Source organism: Buteo buteo, chromosome 29 (assembly GCF_964188355.1).
Source record: "Buteo buteo chromosome 29, bButBut1.hap1.1, whole genome shotgun sequence".
Classification (NCBI taxonomy): domain Eukaryota; kingdom Metazoa; phylum Chordata; class Aves; order Accipitriformes; family Accipitridae; genus Buteo; species Buteo buteo.
In genome coordinates, this window is record NC_134199.1 from 152,406 (window position 1) to 173,808 (window position 21,403).

Consider the following 21,403-nt stretch of genomic DNA (forward strand, 5'->3'; position numbering starts at 1 on the left):
CCCAGTTCCCCAGTCCTGGTCCCACTCCCAGTCCCAGTTCTCAGTCCCAGTTCCCCAGTCCCAGTCCCAGTCCCCTAGTCCCGGTCCCACTCCCAGTTCTCAATCCCAGTTCCTAATCCTGGTCCCGGTTCCCCAGTCCCGGTCCCACTCGCAGTCCCGGTTTCCCATCCCAGTTCCCAATCCCGGTCCCGGTTCCCCGGTCCCAGTCCCAGTCCCCTAGTCCCAGTCCCACTCCCACTCCCAGTTCTCGGTCCCAGTTCCCAATCCCAGTCCCCATTCCCCAATCCCAGTCCCGGGTCTCAGTCCCAGTCCCACTCCCGGTCCCAGTTTTCCATCCCAGTTCCCAATCCCCAATCCCGGTGCCGGTTCCCCAGTCCCAGTCCCAGTCCCGGTCCCAGTCCCAGTTTTCCATCCCAGTTCCCAATCCCAGTCCCGGTTCCCCAGTCCCAGTCCCGAGTCTCAGTCCCGGTTCTGGTCCCAGTCCCAGTTTTCCATCCCAGTTCCCAATCCCAGTCCCAGTTCCCCAGTCCTGGTCCCACTCCCAGTCCCAGTCCCAGTTTTCCGTCCCAGTTCCCAATCCCAGTCCCAGTTCCCCAGTCCTGGTCCCAGTCCCAGTCCCACTCCCAGTTCTCAGTCCCAGTTCCCAATCCCAGTCCCAGTTCCAATCCTGGTCCCCATCCTGATTCCCCATTCCCCAGTTCCAGTCCCAGTCCCAGTTTTCCATCCCAGTTCCCAATCCCAGTCCCAGTTCCCCAGTCCCAGTCCCGGTCCCGGTTCTCAGTCCCAGTCCCGGTTCCCCAGTCCCAGTCCCAGTTCTCAGTCCCAGTTCCCAATCCCAGTACCGGTTCCCCAGTCCCAGTCCCCTGTTCCCAGTCCCTGTTCCCAGCTCCCCATTCTCCAGTCCCAGTCCCGGTTCCCAGTTCCCCAGTCCTGGTTCCCTGGTCCCGGTTCCCTGGTCCCAGTCCCGGTTCTTGGTCCCAGTTCCCAATCCCAGTCGCCTGTTCCTGGTCCCAGTTCTCAGTCCCGGTTCCCACTCCCAGTCCCAGTTCCCTGTTCCCAGTCCCAGTCCTGGTCCCAGTCCCAGCCCTAGTCCCAGTTCTCAATCCCAGTCCCAGTTCCCCAGTCCTGGTCCCAGTCCCCTAGTCCTGGTCCCACTCCCACTCCCAGCCCCAGTTCTCGGTCCCAGTTTCCAATCCCAGTCCCCATTCCCCAATCCCGGTCCCAGTTCCCAATCCCAGTCCCGGTTCCCCAGTCCCGGTCCCAGTCCTGGTCCCCGTCCCAATTCCCCATTCCCCATTCCCAGTTCTCGGTCCCAGTTCCCAATCCCAGTCCCGGTTCCCCAGTCCTGGTCTCAGTCCCCTGGTCCCGGTCCCACTCCCACTCCCGGTTCCAGTTCTCAGTCCCAGTTCCCAATCCCGGTCCCAGTTCCCAATCCCAGTCCCGGTTCCCCAGTCCCGGTCCCAGTCCTGGTCCCCGTCCCAATTCCCCATTCCCCATTCCCAGTTCTCGGTCCCAGTTCCCAGTCCTGGTGCCGGTTCCTGGTTCCCCAGTCCTGGTCCCAGTTCCCTGTTCCCAGTCTTGGTTCCCCATCCCAGTCCTGGTCCCAGTCCCAGTTCCCAATCCCGGTCCCAGTTCCCTGTTCCTGGGGTCCCAGTCCCAGTCCTGCTCCCAGTCCCAGTTCCCTGTTCCCAGACCCAGGCCCGGTCCCGGTCCCAGTTCCAGTCCCAGGCCCAGTCCCGGTTCTCTCCCAGTCCCAGTTCCCTGGTCCTGGTCCCGGTCCCAGTTCCCAGTTCCCCAGTCCCAGTTCCCTGTTCCCGTTCCCTGTTCCCCATTCCCCGGTCCCAGTTCCCAATCCCAGTCCCGGTTCCCGATCCTGGTCCCGTTTCCAGGTTCCCCAGTCCCGGTCCTGGTCCCCTGGTCCCAGTCCCAGTTCCAGTTCTCATTCCCAGTTCCTGATCCCAGTCCCAGTTCCCGATCCTGGTCCTGGTTCCCAGGTCCCAGTCCTGGCCCCAGTCACGGTCCCTGGTCCCAGTTCCCAATCCTGGTCCCAGTTCCTGATCCCGGTCCCAGTTCCCAGGTCACCAGTCCCAGTCCTGGTTCCGGTCCTGGTCCCGGTTCCCAATCCCAGTTCTCAGTCCCAGTTCCAGTTCCCACTCCCAGTCCCAGTTCCTGATCCTGGTCCCAGTTCCCAGTCCTGGTCCCGGTCCTGGTTCCCCAATCCCAGTCCCGATCCCAGTCCCTGCTCCCGATCCCAGTCCCAGTTCCTGGTTTCCAGTTCCCAGGCCCAGGCCTGGTTCTTGGTCCCAGTTCCTGATCCCCGTCCCCGTTCCCAGTTCCCAGTCCTGGACCCAGTTCCTGGTCCCGGTCCCAGTTCCTGATCCCAGTCCCAGTCCCCAATCCCTGTCCCCAGCCCCAGTTCCTGATCCCAGTCCCAATTCTGGTCCTGGTCCCAGTCCCTGGTTCCCAGTTCCCAGTTCCCAGTCCCCAGTCCCAGTGCCCACTGGAGTTTCACCTTGGAGGACCCCGGGATGGGACCCCCCCCCCCTTCCCTGGACATTTCCCAGTACGTCCCAGTCTCTCACGGACTGGGAAGGGGGGTGCCCCCCCCCCCCTCGCCCCCCCGGCAGCGCGGCCGCTCCAAGGGGACGTCACCGGCTCCTGGTCACTTCGGTGCCCACCGGGACCCCAGCGCCGCTTCCCAGTCTGGCCCAGTCCATACTGGTCCGGGAGCTCCTTCCTCCCCCAGTGCAGACCCTTCCCCGTCCTTACGCCCCCCCAGGACCCCCCTCACCGATTCCCCCCCCACCCTCGACGTCCCTCCGGCCGCCAGCACCCACCCAGCCCCACGGGGCTCCGTGGGTCCCCACGGTGCGCCGGTACGCGCCGCGTCCCCCCCGGCCGCGCTCCCGGTTATTTATAACCGGAGTCCCGGCTCCGGCCGGCGGCCAGAATACCGGAGAAACCGCCGGTTGTTTATCACCGAACCGGAGCGCGGCGGCCAAGGAGGAGCCGGAGTGGGGGGGGGGGGGAAAGAGCCGAAGGCGGCCATGTGCCCCGTTCCCCGCGCCGAGCGGCAAGTCCCGACGTGCCGGCGGAGGAGCCGGACGGGTTTTGGCGATGGGAGCCGGGGAAGGGCCGCGGTGACGGCCGCGGCGGTGACAACGGGGCAGGATCCGGCCTCGGCGGCCCGAGCCAGGCCGGCACATACCGCAGGCATGGCTCATCGCCGGCCACCGCCTCCCCCCTCCGCTTCCCGCTGGCACCGTGCCGGCGAAGCGCCGGCGGCCGCGGGGACCCCCCACATTTTTTGGGGGGGTCCCAACCCCCCCCCCCTTATTTTTGGGGCGGGGGGGATGTCCAAAAGGGTTGAGCCGCGGCAGGATCTGCCCACCGCCAACAGCTGTATTTCCTCCAGATGTGGCTTCGCCGGCACAGCCGGAAAAGGCCGCGGTTGTGCTGGCACCATCGTCCCCCCCCCCCATCCCCGGTGTAAGGGGGGTGACAAAAGGGACGCCCCCCCCGCCAAGCCTGGGGGGGGGATGGGAACTGCCCCCCCCCCGTCCTTCGTACGCCGGCGCGAGGGGATTTTTGGGATTCCGAGCTGGCAGCCGGCCACCGGCGTTGCCGCGCCGTGTGCCAAGGCGAGGGGCGGCACGGGGACGGCCGGGAGGGGACCCTGCCCCGCGGCACGGGGCTGCACGCAGGAGGGGTTTTTTGGGGGGGGGGAGGGAAGTCACGGCTGTCGGCACAGCCCCCGCGATGCCAGCGATGCCGGTGGCACCCGAGGGTGGCCGGGGTGCCACAACCTCCCCCCCGCCAAATTCCTGCCCACGCCGGCGCGGGATTCCTCGAGAGCCACGTGCAGCCGCCCCCACCGGGCAGCCGGGCCGGCAGCCAGCCCCTGCGCCCGGCACACCGGGGACGGGAGCGGAGCGGCAGCGCCCGGTCATGCCGTGGCAAAGACCGGCTGCACCGGAGCAGGGCCAGCAGCACCGTGGCAGTAACTGGCTGCCCCGCGGCGGTGCCCGGCTGCACCGTGGTGGTGCTCAGCAGCACCGTGGCGGTGCCCGGTTGCACCGTGGTGGTTTCTGGCTGCACCGCAGCATTGCTCGGCTGCACCGCGGCAGTGCCTGGCAGCACCGTGGCACTACCCACTTCCCCACGGTGTTTCCCGGCTGCACCATGGCAAGGCTTGGCTGCACCGCGGCACCGCTCGCTTCACCGTGGTGGTGCCCGGCTGCACTGTGGTAGTGCTTTGCACCATGGTGGTGCCCAGCTGCACCGTGGCACCGCTTGCTTCACCGTGGTGGTGCCGGGCTGCACCGTGGCATTGCCCTGCACCATGGCATTGCCTGGTTGCACTGTGGCACCACTTGCTTCACCGTGGTAGTGCCCAGCTGCACCGTGGCACCGCTTGATTCACTGTGGCATTGCCCGGCTGCACTGTGGCACCGCTCGCTTCACCGTGGTGGTGCCCGGCTGCACCGTGGCACTGCTCAATTGACCGTGGCATTGCCCGGCCGCCCCACGGCACCGCTCGCTTCACCGTGGCGGTCGTCCGGCAGCGACTCCCCGCAGCACGCCGGCCTCTCCCGGCCACGCCGCCTCCGCCGCCCCCCGGCAGCCCCCCCAGCCCCTGCCCGTCGCACCCCGGCACAGCCCGGCCACGCCGGCTCTACCGGCCGCCGGCAGCGCCGAGGCCCTGGCAGCGGGTACCGGGGCGGCCGGCGTGGCCTGCCTCCCACGCCGGCGGGGCTGGGCCGCGCCGCCCGCGGCTCCCGCTGCCAGTAAACAAGCAGGAATTTGGCAGCGGGGTCACGGGCGGCCGAAGGGGCCGAGGCAGGGAGAGCCCGGCGCTGCCGGCACCACGGCCCACCGGCGGCTCGGGGGGAACCGGCCCCGCGGCTTCTGGGGGGGCTGCGGCCCCGTGAGCTGCCGGGGGGGGCTGGTACGACCGGGAAAAGGGGGGCTGAGGGGTTGGGGGGCTCGGCCGGCACCGAGGCAGGTGCTGCCTGCACCAAACTGGGTTCTACCTTCACCAAACTGGGTTCTCCCTGCACCAAACTGGATTCTCCCTGCTCCAAACTGGGTGCTGCCTGCAGCAGGGTGCCTGCACCAAACTGGGTTCTACCTTCACCAAACTGGGCGCTGCCTGCACCGACCTGGGCGCTGCCTGCACCGGACAGGGAGCTGCCTGCACCCCACTGGGTGCTGCCCGCAGCACTCTGGGTGCTGCCCGCACCAAGTTGGGCGCTGCCTGCACGGCGCTGAGCTGCCTGCACTGACCTGGGCGCTGCCTGCACCGCTCTGGGCGCTGCCTGCACCGGGCAGGGAGCTGCCTGCAAGAAGTTGGGCGCTGCCTGCACGGCGCTGAGCCGCCTGCGCCGCTCTGGGTGCTGCCTGCACCCATCCAGGCGCTGCCCGCACCAAACTGGGCGCTGCCTGCGCCGCTCTGGGTGCTGCCCGCACGGCCGGGGGCTCTGAGTCAGGCTGGGCGCGGCCGGGTTTAGCAAGAGCCAAACTGGATCCAGATGTGGCCGGGGGGGGGGGAGTACAGGCAGGGCGCCAGCCCCCGCCCACGTGCGTGTCCCCGGCCACATCTGGCAGCGTCACGGGGTCCCTGCCTGGGGGGGGGGGGGGCGCACACACGGGACACCCCTCGTCACCCCCCCCCACACCCAAGGAAGCGGCACCAGGAAGGAACCGGGGGGGTTGGACGGGCTTAGTGGCGGCTGCTGGTTTAAACTGGGATGAACCTCCCCCGCCCGGTCCCTGGATCAAAACTTGGGGCTGCTGGGTGTGGCCCCCCCCCAAATTGGGTAGGGGGGGATGCTGCTGCTTCCCTGCACCCCTTTGGGGACCCCCACCTTGGGGTGGGGACACCCTCCATGCATGTCCCCCCCCCCTTAGCTGCAGCAGGATGCGGCAGGGTGACTCACGCTTCCTCCCACCCCCCCCCAAAAAAAAACAACCAAAAAACCCCAACGCACGAGAGAAAACATTAACCCGCCCCCCCCCCCTCCCCGTAACCAGCCCCACGGAAAAATGTGGGGCAGAGTCCCCCCCGCCCCAAGCGCTATGGGGCAGAGCCTGGGCCCCCCCACCTCGAGGTGACTGAGTCACCGGCGCTGGGATGAGTCACCCCGGTCGGGGGGGGCTCCCTGTGTCCCCCCCGTAGTCCCGGCAGCAGCCTGGCTCAGCCCCACGGCTCAGCCCCACGCTTTGTCAGGATGAGGGGGCAGAAGCCACGGAGGGAGGTGGCCGCGCCGAAAGTGCAGATGGATTTTTGCGGGGGGGGGGGGCAGGTCTCTGTCGTGTCCCCCTTCCCCATTTTTCGGGTGTGTCACCCCCCTGCAAGAGGAAGCAGCGGCAGGAGCGGCGTTTGCCAAAACCACCGAAACCAGCGCCGGTTCCCCGCCGGATTCCCCGGGAGGAACCGCGTCCCCGTCCCCCCTCCGCCGCCATCACCGGGGAGCCGCAGGTGACAGAGCCGGCGGCGCTCCGGCGCGGGTTTATTTCCGTTGGGATTTAGGGCCGGAGAAGGGAATAACCGCGACGGCACGAGCCCGGCGGAGGTCGGGCATCACTTAAAGATCTTGCCCTGGTTGAAGGGTTTGCCGACGTGTTTGAATTCCCCCTCCCACAAGAAATATTCCTTCACCAGCGTCTTGCACTCGGCGCTCTCGCTGTCCAGCTTCCGCCACGTGTAGGATTCGTAATCCACCTGCCAGTCCGGGCTCAGCTGGGAAAGAAATGCCGGCACGGCTCAGAATTCCTCCCCCCGCCTCCCCAAATTAACGGCCATCCCGTTTTTTGGGGCTGGGGGGGCTCACCGGGAAGGCCAGCTCCTGCCCGCGGAAGAGCCAGACGCCCGAGATGCTGCTGTCGTTGTTGGTGCCGAAGAGGATGACGCTGGCGAAGGCGTTTTTACGGAGTTTGTCCAGGCGCTGGAACATGCCTGGGAAGAGGGAGGGGAGAGAGTGAGGGGAGGGGGGCAAGGGAGAGGGGACGGGGGGGAAAGGGGAGAGGGGACGGGGGGGAAAAGGAGAGGGGACGGGGGGGAAAAGGAGAGGGGACGGGGGGGGAAAGGGGAGAGGGGACGGGGGGGAAAAGGAGAGGGGACGGGGGGGGAAAGGAGAGGGGGGAAGGGGAAAAGGAGAGGGGGGAAGGGGAAAAGGAGAGGGGGGAAGGGGAAAAGGAGAGGGGGGAAGGGGAAAAGGAGAGGGGGGAAGGGGAAAAGGAGAGGGGGGAAGGGGAAAAGGAGAGGGGGGAAGGGGAAAAGGAGAGGGGGGAAGGGGAAAAGGAGAGGGGGGAAGGGGAAAAGGAGAGGGGGGAAGGGGAAAAGGAGAGGGGGGAAGGGGAAAAGGAGAGGGGGGAAGGGGAAAAAGAGAGGGGGGAAGGGGAAAAAGAGAGGGGGGAAGGGGAAAAAGAGAGGGGGGAAGGGGAAAAAAAGAGGGGGGAAGGGAGAAAATGGGAAGAGAAGAGAAAGGAAAGAGAAAGGGAATAAAATGCAATATGAAATAAAAGAAAGGAAGGAAACAATGAAGGAGAAGATAGAGTGAGGGAAACATGAGAAAAAGAAAATGAAAGATAAAAGAAGAAAAAAGAAAACCGAAGTAAAAGACATGAAACAAAATGGACAAAAAATGAAACCGAAAAAACAGAAAAAAAGAGACAAGGCAAAAAAAGGAAAAAAATGGGAAAGAAATGGAAAAGGAAGCAAAAAAAAAAAGAAAAAAAATAGACAAGAAAAAAGAAAAAACAGAGAAAGAAATGGATGCGAGATGTAAGGAAAACGATGGGAAACAAACAAAAAAAAGCACGAGAGCAAAGAAAAAGAGAAAGGAAACAGCAAAAGGAAGAGAAAGCGAGGAAGAGGAGGGCGAGGAGGGCCAAGGGGGCGGCGGGGGCCTCACCGGTGATGAGGTTGCAGCTCATGAAGGTCTGGGTGAGCTCCTCGGGGAAGCGGTACTCGGCGTACCAGAGGGACCAGCCCTCCTTGTCGAAGTGCTCCCAGAAGTGGGGCAGGGCCACCGTCAGCGTGTCCTCGTTGGAGTACTTGCGCTTGAACTCGTCCAGGACGAAGGGGCTGTGAGGGGGGGGGACACAGGGGACACAGAGCACACACGCAGGGACGTTCAGCCCCCCCCCGGGGACGCGGAGGACGAGGGGACGGCCCCCGGCTCCGGTTTCAGGGAGCAGCTGCCGCGCGTCGTCCCCCTCGGCGGCGCCGCTCCCCGCTCCGGGGTGACGCCGTCACCCCCTCCCCGGTGACAAAAAGCACCCCCCCAGCCCGCGGTGTTCCCCCCCCCGCCGGCCCCTCACCTCTTGGGCAGGTGGGCGAAGGGATCCTTGACCTTGGGCTCGGCCGCCAGCGCCTGCTCGCACTCATCCAGCTCCTCCTCGGGGGCTGCTTTCTTCTCCTCTTTCTTTTTCTCCTCCTTGGGGGGTTTTTCCTTCCGGGGGGGCTCCTTCCGCGGCTGCGTCTCCGCAAATTTTTTAGCTGTCACCCCCCCCCCCCAAAAAAAAACCCTTTTAATTCACTTTCCCCCCCCAAAAAATGGCCCTAGCGCAGCCCCTGGCTCAGTCTGGGGTGGGGGGGTGACAGGAGATGCTGTCACCACCCCCCCCCAGCACGGCAAAGGGCTCAGCGGTGACAGAGAGGGGACCAAGAGCGGGGTCCTGTGTCCCCAAAAAGAGGGGGTGGCCCTGTACACCTCCCCCCAACACCGGGAAGGTGCCCATGTCCCTGTGTCCCCCCCAGGGAAGGTCGCCCTGTACCCGTGCACCCCCCCCACGCAAACAGATCCCTATGTTGTGTCCCCCCCCGAGAACATCCCCACGTCCCCCCCAAGGTCCCTATGTCACCCGCCTCCCTCCAGAAGGTCCCCAAGTCCCCCCCAGGAAGATCCCTATGTCGTGTCCCCCCCCCAAAAAAGCTCCCTGTGACCCTGTCCCCCCCGCCCCCGGCAAGGTCCCCGTGTGTCCCGTGTCGTGTCCCCCCCCCTCACCGTCAAACTGGGCCATCTTCTCGCAGAGCTGCACCTCCCCCAGCACGGCCTTGAACTGGGGCTGGTTGAGGCAGGTAACGAACCACCGGTTGACGTTAACGAAGGGCTGACGGAACGACGGCTCCAGCACCTGCACCGGGGGGGGTCGGTCAGCGAATAAACCCCCCCTGAACCCCGGGATTGCCCCCCGCCAACCCCCCGCGCCCCCTCCCACCTGCTTGTAGAGCCAGAGCAGGGCGCAGACCACCGTGATGTCGGCCAGGGAGACGCGTTCTCCCACCAGGAACGTTTGGGTCCGGAGGTGGGAATCCAGGACCCCCAGCACCCGCTTCACCTCCTCCTTGGCAAACTCCGTCGCCTGGGGAAGGAAAACCGCCGGATATTTGGCATCAAACCCCGCCGAGACCTTGCCCCCCCATCCCCACCTCCATCGTCGCTCCCCCCCACCCCAGGCACTTTATTCCCTCGGGAACGCCGGGCTCTTTCTTTTGGAGCTACCAAGATGAGAAAGGTCAGCAGCCGGCAGAAAGATCGGCACAAGGAGTCACCGAAAGAGCTTCCCCGGTGATTGTATATGTGTGTGTGTGTCCCCCAAAAAACCCGAGGAAGACCCCACACACTGTTGCGGGGGGGGGGGGGGGGGTGACACAGGGAGAAGGAATCCGCCTCAGCAAACGGTGGCAGCACCCCAAAAAGCCGGCAGCGCCCGTGATGAGACACCAAACTCGGGGAAGGGGGAACCCCAGCACCCACCATCAGCGCCAAGGAGCCCCCCCACACTCTGGGGGGGGGCTGCGTGCACGTCCCCCCACCTGCTTGTTGTAGTGCATGATGCCCAGGGTGGGGAAAACCCAGGTGCTGGCGGGGGGGACGATGTCGCTGTCGGCAAAATTCACCCACTGGACGATCTCGGCCGCTGTTTCCTTGGTGGCTCCGCGCAGCTCATCGTTACTGACTAGGGAAGGGGAAAGAAAAGCTCGTTAAATGGGAGAAAAGCTCGTTAAGGGGGAGCATAAAGCTTGTTAAGGGGCACGACAGGCCCCCCGCCACACCGGAGCCCCCCCGACTCACCGTAGTAGGCGATGGCGTTGCTCTCGAAGACGCAGAAGCCGTCGTCGCCCTCGAAAGCCGGGACCTGGGGAGGGAGAAGGCGACCTTGGCAGCCCCCTGCTGCTTCCACACACCGGGGGGGGGGGGTGTTTGGGGTTTTTTGGGGGGGGCGGGTGTCCCCATAAACTCACCTTCCCCACGGGGAACTTGCGGAGGAACTCGGGGGTCTTGTTGGTCTGGCCGAAGTGGAAGTGGGGGGGCGAGGAGAGGACCTTGATCTTGGCCCCGCTGTACTGCGCCGCGATCAGGGCTTTGAAGGCTCGCCAGTTCTCCGGGTAGGTGTACAGGGTCTGGGGAGGGGGGGTGTGTCACGAGTGGGGGGTGTCACAGAGCAGGGGGGGGTGTCACGGCGCGAGGGGAACCCCTACGGGCAATGGGGGCGGTGATAAGGGTGATGGGGGGAGAACCACGCGTGACGGGGGGGGGGGGGGCTGTTAATGGCGATGAGGTGACTTGTCACGGCGAAGGGGGGGGTTAAGGGCGATGAGGTGATTGTCACGGGTCGGGGGGAGCTCGCCACGGGCGACGAAGGGAGCATCAAGGGCGATGAGGTGACTGTCACGCGTGGGGGTGACCGCCACTCTGCCCCCCCCCTACTCCCCGCGTCCCTCAGGCCGCTTCCCGCACCCCCCCCCCCCACCGCCCCAGCCGCCATTGCCGGTCCCCCAACGCAGCGATACGGCTCCAGCCCCTCCCGACCGGTTCCCCCGGGCGTTACGGGCCCCTCGGTGCCGGCGGCGTCGGCCGAGAGCGGCGGATGGCGGCGGATGGCGGCGCGGGGCCGCCGCACTCACCCCGGCCACGGCCATCTTGGCGAGCGGAGAGAGGGAGGGAGGGAGGCGGCGCCGCGTAGCCGTAAAGCAGCGAAGTACTGGCAAGCCCGGCTGCAGCGCGACACTTGAAGGCCGCAGAGCCGTAAAGCGAAACGGCCGGGCGGTTGCGGCGGCTACGGCGCCCTCCCTCACGCATGCGCACTAGCGCCGCCCATTTAAAACGGCGAGGCGCCTTAAAGCGCCGACGCTCGCTGTGGGCCCCACCATCCCGTAACAGCCCCCCCCCCCCGGTGTCCCGGCCCCCCCCCCCCAGGAAAAAGGAAAAAGCGAGAGAAGAAAAAAAAGCGGCTTTTATTGGAAATACTTCGGTGGGGAAGGGCAGAGACCCCCCCCAGTGCCGGGGGTGCCCCCGCCACCAGCTCCGGGGGGGAATTGGTGATGGGGGGGGCACAACCGGCAACGGGGGGGGGGGCACGGCCGCCCCTTGTGCTCAGCTGACGAGGCCTGGGAGGAAGAGAAGGGGGTGAGAGTGACCCCCAGCCCCCCCAAAACCCCCCCCGGTCCTTCCCTGGGGGGCAGGGCACGGCCCCCCCCCGGGACTCACCCAGGTAATCGTCCATCAGGGAACCGATGGCGAACTGGAAGGGGATGGAAGGGTGAAGATCGGCATGGGGGGGGGGGGGGGAAAGACCCCCCCACTGGTGCCCAAAGGTCCCACCTGGACCCCCCCTCCCTGGAACTGCGACCCCCCCATGGAGATGGGACCCCCCCCTCCCGTGGAACTACATCCTTCTGGAGCTGGGGACCCCCCCCAGACCTGCGACACCTCCCCCCTCAGAGCTGGAGACCCCCCCTGTGGAACTGGGACCCCCCCAGAACTGGGGACCCCCCCTCCTGTGGAACTGGGACCCCCCCCTGGAACTGGGGACCCCCCCCCGGAACTGGGGACGCCCCCCCCCTTCCATGGAAATGGCACCCCTCTGGAGCTAGGGACCCCCCCCAGACCTACAACCCCCCCCCCCCCTCAGAGCTGGGGACCCCCCTGGAGTTGGGGACCCCCCCCCGCCGGAGCTGGGACCCCCCCCCAGTAATCCGCGCCCCCCCCCACTGACGATGTCATTCTTGTCCACCCGCGTCCCCACGATTTTGAGGCGAATCTCATCATCCTGCTGGATAACGATGTCCTGGGGGGGGACACGCAGCGTCAGGGGGGGCACTGGGGACCCCCCCCCCCACTCAGGACAGCCCCCCACTGCAGGGGGGGGGAGTGGGGACCCCCCCCCAAAAAAAACTCCTCACCTCGTCCACTGTCTTGTAGCAGGGAGGGTTGGAGTTGGGGTCGAATTCCATCTCCGAGGGGATGGACTGGGGGGAAATGGGGGGGTCAGGGGGGGGCCGAGGGGGGGTCAGGGGGTCCCCAGGGGGGTGGGGGGGTCGGGGGGGGTCCCCAGGGGGAGAAGGGGTCCCTGGGGGGCTGGGGGGGGGACACACACACAGAGGGGACCCTCAAGGGAGGTCGAGGGGGAGCCCCAAAGTGGGGGGGGGTGTCGGGGGGGTTCCTGGGGGACACACAGGGGGTTTGGGGGGGGCCCTCAAGGGATGTGGGGGATTCCAGGGGGTCCCCAGGTGGGATGGGGGGTCGGGGGGAGCCCCAAGGCGGGGGGACACAGGGTTTTTTGGGGGGGGCCCTCAAGGGGAAATGGGGCTGAGCCCTGGGGGGATTCTGGGGGGTCCCCAGGTGGGATGGGGGGGTCAGGGAGGAGCCCCAAGGGGGATTTGGGGGGGCCGGGAGATTTTGGGGGGGGGGTCAGGTGGGCTCGGGGGGGGACCCCAAGGTGGGGGGGGGGCACGGGGGAACCCTGGGGGATTTGGGGGGGGTCACTGGGGAGGGCGGGGAGGTCAGGGGTGGGGTGTCAGAATCATCCCCCCCACCTCCCGGCGTCACTTTGGGGGGGTGTCACGGCGTGTCACGTGTCCCCCCCCCCCCAAAAAAAACCCCCCATCGCTCACGTGGCGGGAGATGAAGCAGGACATGGGGCCGATCTCCGTGAAAAGCCCCACCTGGAAGCGGCAGCGGGGACGGACGTGGGACACACGGACACGCAGGGGCGTCACCGCAGCCCCGCCGGGGGGGCTGTCGCGGTCACCTTCATCGTGCCCCCCCCCCCAAAATAAAAAAGCGTCACCTTGTTGACCTGGGTGACGACGGCGTCCACCACCTCGCCCTTGAAGGGGCGGAAGACGATGGCTTTGTACTTCACCGGGTACAGGACGAAGCCGCGGCCCGGCTGGATGACGCCGGCGCCGATGTTGTCGATGGTGGTGACGGCGATGACGAAGCCGTACCTGGGGGGGGGGACGCAGGCGGTGAGGTGGGGGGGGGGGTAGGAGGGTGTCGGGGGGGGGGGTTTAGGGGGCGCGCAGGGGGGTCTAGGGGTGTTTGGGGGGATTGGAGGGGGGCCTGGGGGGGTCTGGGGGGATCGAGGGGATGCCTGGGGGGGTCTGGGCATGGTCGGGGGGGGGTCTGGGGGTGCTTGGGGGGGTCTAAGGGGTGCCTGGGGGGGGCCTGGGGGGGTCTGGGCATGGTGAGGGGGGGTTTGGGGGTGCTCGGGGGGGTCTAAGGGGTGCCTGGGGGGTCCTGGGGGTGCTTGGGGGGGTCTGGGGGTGCACATGGGGGGTCTGGGCATGGTCAGGGGGGTTTGGGGGTGCTTGGGGGGGGTCTAAGGTGTGCTTGGGGGGTCCTGGGGGTGTGTGTGGGGTGTTTGGGGGGGTCTAAGGCGTGCGAGGGGATGCCTGGGGGGGGGCCTGGGCATGGTAAGGGGGGGGTTGGGGTGCTTGGGGGGGTCTAAGGTGTGCCTGGGGGGGTCTGGGGGGATCGAGAGGACTCCTGGGGGCGTCTGGGCATGGTCGGGGGGGGGCTAAGGGGTGCCTGGGGGATCCTGGGGGGGTCTGGGGGGATTGAGGCGATGCCTGGGGGCATCTGAGCATGGTGAGGGGGGGTTTGGGGGTGCTTGGGGGGGTCTAAGGGGTGCCTGGGGGGTCCTGGGGGGGTCTGGGCATGGTGAGGGGGGCTCTGAGGGTGTTTGGGGGGATTGAAGGGGTGCCTGGGGGGTCTGGGGGTGCTTGGGGGGGTCTAAGGGGTGCCTGGGGAGGGTCTGGGGGATGCCTAGGGGGGTCTAGGCATGGTAAGGGGGGGGCTGGGGGTGCTTGGGGGGTCTAAGGGGTGCCTGGGGGGTCTGGGCATGGTGAGGGGGGGTCTGGGGGTGCTCGGGGGGATTGAAGGGGTGCCTGGGGGGTCCTGGGGGTGCACAGGGGGCTCTGGGGGTGCCTGGGGGGGGCTGGGAGTGCACGGCGGGGTCTAAGGGGTGCCTGGGGGGGGGGGTCAGGGCTTGGTCGGGGGGGATTGGGGGTGCTTGGGGGGATCGAAAGGGTGCCTGGGGGGTCCTGGGGTGCACGGGGGGGGTCTAGGGGGACCTAGGGATGGGGGTGGGGGTCCTGGGGGAGCTTAGGAGGGGTCTGGGGGTGCTCGGGGGGGGGGACATATACCCAGGTGTGGGGGTGTCATCGGCCTGGGGATGTCGGGGGGGGGGTAGGGGGTACTCGGGGGGGGCTAAGGGTGTTTGGGGGGGCTAAGGGGGGGCTGGGGGTGCACGGGGGGGGCAAGGGGGGGCCTGGGCATGGTCGGGGGGGTTGGGGGGGTCCTGGGGGTGCTCAGGAGGGGTCTAGAGGTGCTTGGGGGGGTCTGGGGGGTCCCGGGGGGTCCCGGGTCCGTTGGGGGCGGGGGGGGGGTGTGTCCCGAGTGGGTCCCGCCCCCCGCGGACACCCACTTGCCGGTGCAGGTCCCCTCCACCTCGGTGAAGAGCTTCTGCTTGACGGTGTTGAGGAGGTTGGGCCCGAAGTACCGGGGGTGCAGCAGGATCTCGTGCTCCAGCGAGATCTGGGGGGGGGGGGAAACACCGGGAACCCCCCGGTAAAGCACCGGGAAACCGCCCCCCCCCCGTCCGGTGCGCTGCCCTCCCCCTCCCCCGCTTCCCCGGCACGCCACGTGACCCCCCTCCCGGTCCCCGCCGCTCACGTGATAGAACATCCTCCTCCCGCCGCCGCCGCCGCCGGGCCGGAAACGCCCGGGAAGCCCCGCCCCTCCTGCTCCGTTCTGATTGGTCACCGCCCGTGAGAAGCTCCGCCCCCTCCTTTTTTTGGCGGAAAAGGCGGGGCGCCTCCTCGCCCCCCCGCGCATGCGCCTTCCTGCTGAAGAAAGGGGCCGAGGGAGGGGCGGGGCCGCGGCGGAGGAGCGTGCGCTGATTGGCCGGCTGGGAGTAATGGGCGGGGGCAAAGCGGGTGATTGACAGGGCGGGGGCAAAGAGCCCCCCCGCCATCCCCAGGCGGCCATTGACCCCCCGGCACCCCCGGGACCCCCCCGAGACCCCCCCGGTTTCCCCGAGACCCCCCCAGGTATCACCCAGACCCCCCCAAGCACCCCCAGACCCACCTGAGCACGACCAGGTAGGCCCTGGACCCCCCCGAGACCCCCTTGATCCCCCCTGGGACCCCCCCAGCACCCCAAGGACCCCCCCCAGCACCCCTCAACACACCCCGAGCACCCTTGGGATCCCCCCAGCACCCCTGGGACCCCCTTGATACCCCCTAGGACCCCCCAGCACCCCTCACACACACCCCCCCCCCCGAGCACCTCTGGGACACCCTTGATCCCCCCTGGAGCCCCCCCCAGCACCCCTCAACCCCCCCCCGAGCACCTTTGGGATCCCCCCAGCACCCCCAGGACCCCCCCAGCACCCCTCAACCCCCCCCGAGCACCCTTGGGATCCCCCCAGCACCCCTGGGACCCCTTTGATACCCCCTAGGACCCCCCAGCACCCCTCAACCGCCCCCCCCGAGCACCTCTGGGACACCCTTGATCCCCCCTGGAGCCCCCCCCAGCACCCCAGGGACCCTCCCAGCACCCCTCAACCCCCCCCGAGCACCTTTGGGATCCCCCTAGCACCCCCAGGACCCCCCCAGCACCCCTCAACCCCCCCCAAGCACCTCTGGGACACCCTTGATCCCCCCTGGAGCCCCCCCCAGCACCCCCAGGACCCCCCCAGCACCCCTCAACCCCCCCCCAAGCACCTCTGGGACACCCTTGATCCCCCCTGGAGCCCCCCCCAGCACCCCCAGGACCCCCCCAGCACCCCTCAACCCCCCCCACAAGCACCTTGATCCCCCCTGGGACCCCCTCAGGACACTCCTGAGCCCACCCGGGACGCCCCCAAGCACCCCTCTCGAGCCCCAGGAGCCCCCAGCATCACCTAACCCCCGCCCCAGCCCCCCCCCCCTCACCCAACCGCCCCCCCCCCCTCCCCAGGGGCAGGGGTCCCCCCGCATCACCCCGGGCCCCCCCAGATTCCGCAACCACTTCTCCCTTCTGCTCCCTTTTATTCGGAAACCGGACGGGAAGAAGAGAAATGGGTGGGGGGGGGAAGCTGAGCCCCTTCCCCCCCACCCAGGGCAAGAGTGGGGGGGGTCCAGAATTGAGGGGGGGGGCGTCGGTTTAGGGGCGAAAACGTCCGGCCAAGAGCCCCAGGCGATGGATGTTTTTGTGGAGGACGCTGTGCAGCACGGCCAGGTGCTTCCCCACGTCGCCGTCGCGGGAAAAATCCCTCAGGAAAACGCCCCGTTCGGCTTGGAAAGTGAATTTTTGCGGGAGGGGGCTGTTATCCCGCAAATAATCCCAAACGCTGAGGAGGAGGAGGTGAACCTCGAACGGAGCCAGCTGGTGGAAAATCTCGTGCATGTTCCCCAGGACGGGGGGCAGCAAGGAGCCCTCGGCCATGCAAGCCACCAAGGAACAAGAAGCCTGGAGGTGCCACGGCGATCCGGCCGTCCGGCTTTCCCGGCACGCTTCCCAGTACGCCATCAAACTGGCCAAAAGCCCGCGGAGGAGAACGGAACAATAACAGAGCGCCGGTCGCCCGGCGGCCACCAGCCGCAGGAGCGGGAAAAGGAGGGGATGGTCGCGGAACCGGCGGCAAATCCGTAAATCCCGTTCCACCGTCCCGCGGGCTTGCTCCTCCGGCGGCCAGGCGAGCTCTCCCCCCGCCGCCTCCGGGCAGACGCTTTCCACCAAGGCGGCCGCCACGGCTTTGGCGGCTTCGGGATTAATTCCGGCGACGGAAAGGTCGGGGGAGGTTTCCCCGGAGCGACCCCCGCGACAGCAGCGCAGCAGGAGGCTGAGGAACGTCTGGGCGTTGTGCGCCAGCTCCTCCGGCGCCCGCTCGCCCGTCCCCGACGCCGGTTTCAAGCCCCGGCCGATCACGCCGGCGTGGAAGACGGACCAAACGCCTCCGGAAAAATTCACGGCGGCCGTAAAGCGCCGGTTGACGTCCAAGAGGGACACGTCGCCGCCGCTTCCCTCTCGCCCGGCCTCCTCCTCGCCCGTTTTTTCCGCCGAGCCCCCGAAAAGCTCGGCGTTGCCCCCGCGCAGGGCTCCCTCCACCAGCTGCTGCAGCACGGCCTTGGCGGCGGCCGGCGACACGGCGCTGAGCCGGGCCAGCAACCGGCCGCTGTAGCAGAGGTTGGCGGGGTTCTGCCGCCGCAAGACGGCGAAAAACTGGTGAACGGCGGCGCGGACGGCGGCCAGGAGGTGAGCCGGGGGGACGGCGCGGGGCAGGGGGCAGACGGAGAGCAGCAGGCAAGCGGCTTCCGCCACCTCGGGGCTGCGGTGAAGGAGAAGCTGGCCGAAATCGTGGAGGTGCCGCGCCACGACGGCGCCCAGCTGGACCCCCATGGCCGCCGGTCCCCCTTCCCCGCCCTCCCACTGCACCACCAGAGCCAAATTGCGGAAAAGCTGAGCGATCTGCGGCTCCGGCAAGCGCCCGGCGTGGATCTGGCAAACGCAGGTCTTGACGGTGGCGGGGAGGAGGTCGACGAGGCAAGAGCTGAGGACGGCGTAGAGCTGGGTGGCCAAGGCCAGCTCCTCCTGGGTGCGGGCCAGCGTCAGGAGGAAGAAGAGGGCGTCCGTGGCGCAGTGCGGGGCGGAATAGACGGCCAGGAGCCCCAAAAGCTGGTGCTGCCAAAGGAAGCGTTTCCGCTCCAGCCGCAAGGTCTCCACGCACAGCTCCCGGACGTGGGACTTGAGGGCGTCCAAAAACGGGACGGGGCGCGGCGGGGAATCGGCCAAACCGGGGCCGCCCCGGTTGTAGACCAGCTTCTGGAGGTTGAGGAGGAGGAGCTGGATGACGCGGTCGCAGGCTTCTCGCACCCCGTCGTGGAGCGTCAGCCCCGGCGGGGTGATGACGGAGGCCGGCATGGCCGTGTTGACCAGGAACTGCAAGATGCGGTAAGCGCCGGCAGAGGTTTGGCAAATGAGGTGCACCACGATGCTGACCATGTTCTCCAGGTCCTCGCGCGGGAGCGAGGCGAAGTGCTGGTGCAGCTGGTTGAGGACGTTGGGTTTGAGGGAATCCACCAGTTCGGAGGAGATGGTGCCCAGCAGCGCCGGGGACATGACGGCGAGCTGGAGGAGGAAGGGGACGGCGGCTTTCTGGTGCTGGTCTCTGGCGGGCCCCAGGCTCTCGTGAAACATCCGCAGCAGCTCCTGCTTGATGCTGCCCGAGTGGCGAGAAGCCAGGTGTCCCAAAATCCCCACCACCGACGCGATCTTGGGCACCCGCTTGTCGGCGGCGGCGGGGAAGAGCAAGTCCCCCGGGGCCGCCCCGTGGGCGCAGAAATCCTTGAGGCCGCACGAAAGGACCCGGTTGATGATGGTGTTGGGGAAAGAAGAGCCGATGTGGGCCACCACCCAGTCGAAATGGGGCGAGTGCTGCACCGACGTGTCCAGCAAAGCGTCGACGCAGGCGTCGGGGCAGCCCCCGATCATGGCCGAGAGGCACTGGGTGTAAATCTCCATCAGGGTGCGGGTGGCTTTGCAGGACATCCAGAGCTGGAGCAGCTCGTTGAGGCTGGAAGCGTGCGGCACGCCGTGCCTCCCCGCGTACTTGCTGCTCAGCTGACCCATCAGGTCGATGGACCACGCCGAAACGACGGGCGGCCCACGCCTTGGGATTCGCCCGGACGAACTCCGCCAGCGCCCGCTGCACTTCTTGCACCACTTCTTCCAACCCCGACGCCGCCGGTCGCCCCCCGACGCCGCCCCCCAAACCCGCCGATGCCGCCGTCGCCGATGCCGCCGTCCCCCCCCCGTTTTCTCGTTCCAGGAGGTGGGCGCAGACCTGTTCGTCGAAAACCGACCGGAGATGTTCGAGGGCGGCGTGCCGGGCCGGGGGGAGGCTGCGGAGGAGGAGGAGGGCGCAGCGAGCGTGTTCCTTCGGCGAGAGCTTGGTGCCGTGGACGGGGTCCACCCCGCTGAGGAAAGCCTTCACCTCCTGCCCCAGCTCCTGGGCGCTGCGGTGGGTGCGGGGGGGAAAAACACGGAGGGCGGGGGGTCAGGGGGGGTGGGAGCGAGGGGGGACACCCCCCCCCATTGATCTGGGGGGTGAGGGAAGGAAGGGGGGGCCCCTAGGAAGGAGGGGAGGGGGATGAGGGGCTGGGGTGGGGGGCGCTGAGATGAAGTTGGGGGGCTGAGCTGAGGGGCTGGGGGGTCCCGGGGGGGGGCTGAGTGAAAGGGGGGGTCAGGGGGGCTGAGCCGAGGGGCAGGAGGGGTCCTGGAGGGGGTTGAGCTGAGGTTGGGGGGCTTGGGGGGTCCAAGCTGAGGAGCGGGAGAGTCCTGGGGGGGGGCTGAAACGAGGAGGGGGGGCTCAGCTAAGGTTGGGGGCTCGGGGGGGACACGACTGAGCCGAAGGGGGGGGCACTGAGATGGGGGGGGGGGCTTGGGGTGTCTAAGCTGAGGGGCTGGGGGGTCCCGGGGGGGCTGAGGTGAAAGGGGGGGTCAGGGGGGCTGAGCCGAGGGGCAGGGGGGTCCTGGAGGGGGTTGAGCTGAGGTTGGGGGGCTCGGAGGGGGGGGGGCTGAGTGGAAGGGGGGGCTCAGCTGAGGTGGGGGGGGTCGGGGGGTCCAAGCTGAAGGGCTGGGGGGTCCCTGGGTGGGCTGAGCTGAGAGGGGCTGAGCAGAGGTTGGGGGGGCTCGGGGGGTCCAGGCTGAGGAGCCGGGGGGGCCCGACCCGAGGATGAGAGGGGGGGGGGTCCCGGCGTTTCCCAGCCGCCATCCCGGGGCAGGGCCCAGGCCCGAAGCGGGGGGGGGGGGGGTCCCAAAGCGATGAGGAGGGGTGGGGGCACGTTCCCGGTCCCGTCCCGTGTGTCCCCCCCCCCTCCCCGAGGTACCTGAGGGGCGGCCGGGGGGGGGCTGGCGGCGCCGGGGGGGTCGCACAGGGCCGACATGGCGGCGGCGGCGGAGGGACGGGGCGGGGGGCGGCTGCGCATGCGCGCAGCCCGGGGGGGCGTGGCCTCCTCCTCTGCGGGGGTGTGCCCGCCCCGCGTGGGCGTGGCTTCTCGCTCAGTGGGCGTGAGTTCTCACCCGTGGGCGTGGCTTCTCGCCCAGTGGGCGTATCCGGCCCCGTTCCCGCCCCCCACGATCGCTCCGCCCCTCCCGGTTGGTCCCGCCCCCCCCAATTCGGTTTCTCGCCCCCAAGGAGGGACAGAACGAGCCTCCGCCGCCATCTTTATTAATGGAGACCCCCCCCGTCCCCGGGGGTCGCGTTCTGCTGCAGGGGGGGGCTGGGGACGCCGCTGAGGCGGGAGGCGCGATGATGACGTGGTAGGGAGGCCGATGACGTAACAGGGATGACGAGAACGCGGTAGGCACGCCGGTGACCCCCCCACTCCTCCTCACTCCGCCATCTCCACGTCCGGGGGGGGCCCGGCCTCCGGCTTCTTCCCCGCCTCCGGGACTGAGGGGACACAACCCGGAAGGGGCGGGGGGGGTCAGAGGTCACGCCCTGTGACACCCCCCCCCCCCGTCCCTCCGGTCCCCCCCGGTGCTCACCTCGCCGGGCCGTTCCCCGCAGCCGCTTCAGCATCTTCCGCCGCCGTTTTCCCCACAGGAGGGGGCCGCTGTCCCCGGGGGGCGACCTGTTCCAAGAGACCCCCCTCACACACACACACACCGGGAGGCCCCCCCTCAGCCACCGGGAACAGCGGGGGGGGGGGGGTCACGGACACCGGGAAAAAGGGGGGGGGGCACTCACCGCCGCTTCTGCCGCCGCCCCCCCCGCGCCAGCACCCGCCGCCGCTTGAACAGCTTCTTCTTCAGCTCCTGGGGGGGAGCGGGGGGGGCGTTACCGGCACCGCGGGGTAGGGAGAACCCCGCGGGACCTCCCCGGGGTTACCGGACCCCCCCCCCCCCCGGGGTTAACGGACCGCGCGTCCCGCCGCCTCAGCACGCCCCTCCCACGGGTACGGGACCCCTCCCGGCGTACGAGAACCCACCCCGGTTACGGGACCCGTCCCGGTCCCGGCCCCCCCCCCCCCCAGGTCACCGTCCGCGGCCGGTTGATTTTCCCCCCGATCCCCATCGCGGCCTCAACGCGTCCAGACCCACTTCCGGCTGGAGAGCGCTTC

General features: G+C 68.4%; 4 protein-coding genes across 5 annotated transcripts; all 4 read right to left on the bottom strand.

Moving 5' to 3' along the window:
* Positions 1–6,482: 6,482 nt before the first annotated feature.
* On the bottom strand, positions 6,483–11,041 carry EEF1G (eukaryotic translation elongation factor 1 gamma). Its single transcript, XM_075059409.1, has 10 exons — positions 10,916–11,041; positions 10,253–10,411; positions 10,083–10,146; positions 9,824–9,966; positions 9,226–9,369; positions 9,012–9,141; positions 8,326–8,503; positions 7,917–8,089; positions 6,834–6,958; positions 6,483–6,742 (listed from the first exon to the last, which is right to left on the bottom strand). Exons 1-10 carry the CDS (start codon positions 10,928–10,930, stop codon positions 6,584–6,586), a joined length of 1,290 nt encoding a protein of 429 aa, XP_074915510.1. The 5' UTR covers positions 10,931–11,041; the 3' UTR covers positions 6,483–6,583.
* Positions 11,042–11,226: 185 nt separating this feature from the next.
* POLR2G (RNA polymerase II subunit G) lies at positions 11,227–15,075 on the bottom strand. 2 transcript variants are annotated; one of them, XM_075059258.1, is made up of 8 exons: positions 14,970–15,075; positions 14,722–14,831; positions 13,090–13,240; positions 12,905–12,955; positions 12,194–12,259; positions 12,007–12,078; positions 11,499–11,532; positions 11,227–11,398 (listed from the first exon to the last, which is right to left on the bottom strand). In XM_075059258.1, exons 1-8 carry the CDS (start codon positions 14,979–14,981, stop codon positions 11,385–11,387), a joined length of 510 nt encoding a protein of 169 aa, XP_074915359.1. In that variant the 5' UTR covers positions 14,982–15,075; the 3' UTR covers positions 11,227–11,384. The 2 variants fall into 2 exon arrangements, with proteins under 2 accessions (XP_074915359.1, XP_074915358.1); XM_075059257.1 differs by having other exon boundaries at positions 13,081–13,240.
* Positions 15,076–16,316: 1,241 nt separating this feature from the next.
* Positions 16,317–20,224, bottom strand: INTS5 (integrator complex subunit 5). Its single transcript, XM_075059477.1, is given in 3 exon segments — positions 16,317–18,938; positions 18,940–19,287; positions 20,168–20,224. Coding segments are annotated over 3 exon segments (2,901 nt in total). The 3' UTR covers positions 16,317–16,442.
* A 266-nt stretch (positions 20,225–20,490) lies between these two features.
* C29H11orf98 (chromosome 29 C11orf98 homolog) lies at positions 20,491–21,399 on the bottom strand. Its single transcript, XM_075059298.1, has 4 exons — positions 21,322–21,399; positions 21,031–21,098; positions 20,829–20,914; positions 20,491–20,733 (listed from the first exon to the last, which is right to left on the bottom strand). The coding sequence occupies exons 1-4, from the start codon at positions 21,355–21,357 to the stop codon at positions 20,672–20,674; spliced, it is 252 nt and encodes an 83-aa protein (XP_074915399.1). The 5' UTR covers positions 21,358–21,399; the 3' UTR covers positions 20,491–20,671.
* Positions 21,400–21,403: the final 4 nt, after the last annotated feature.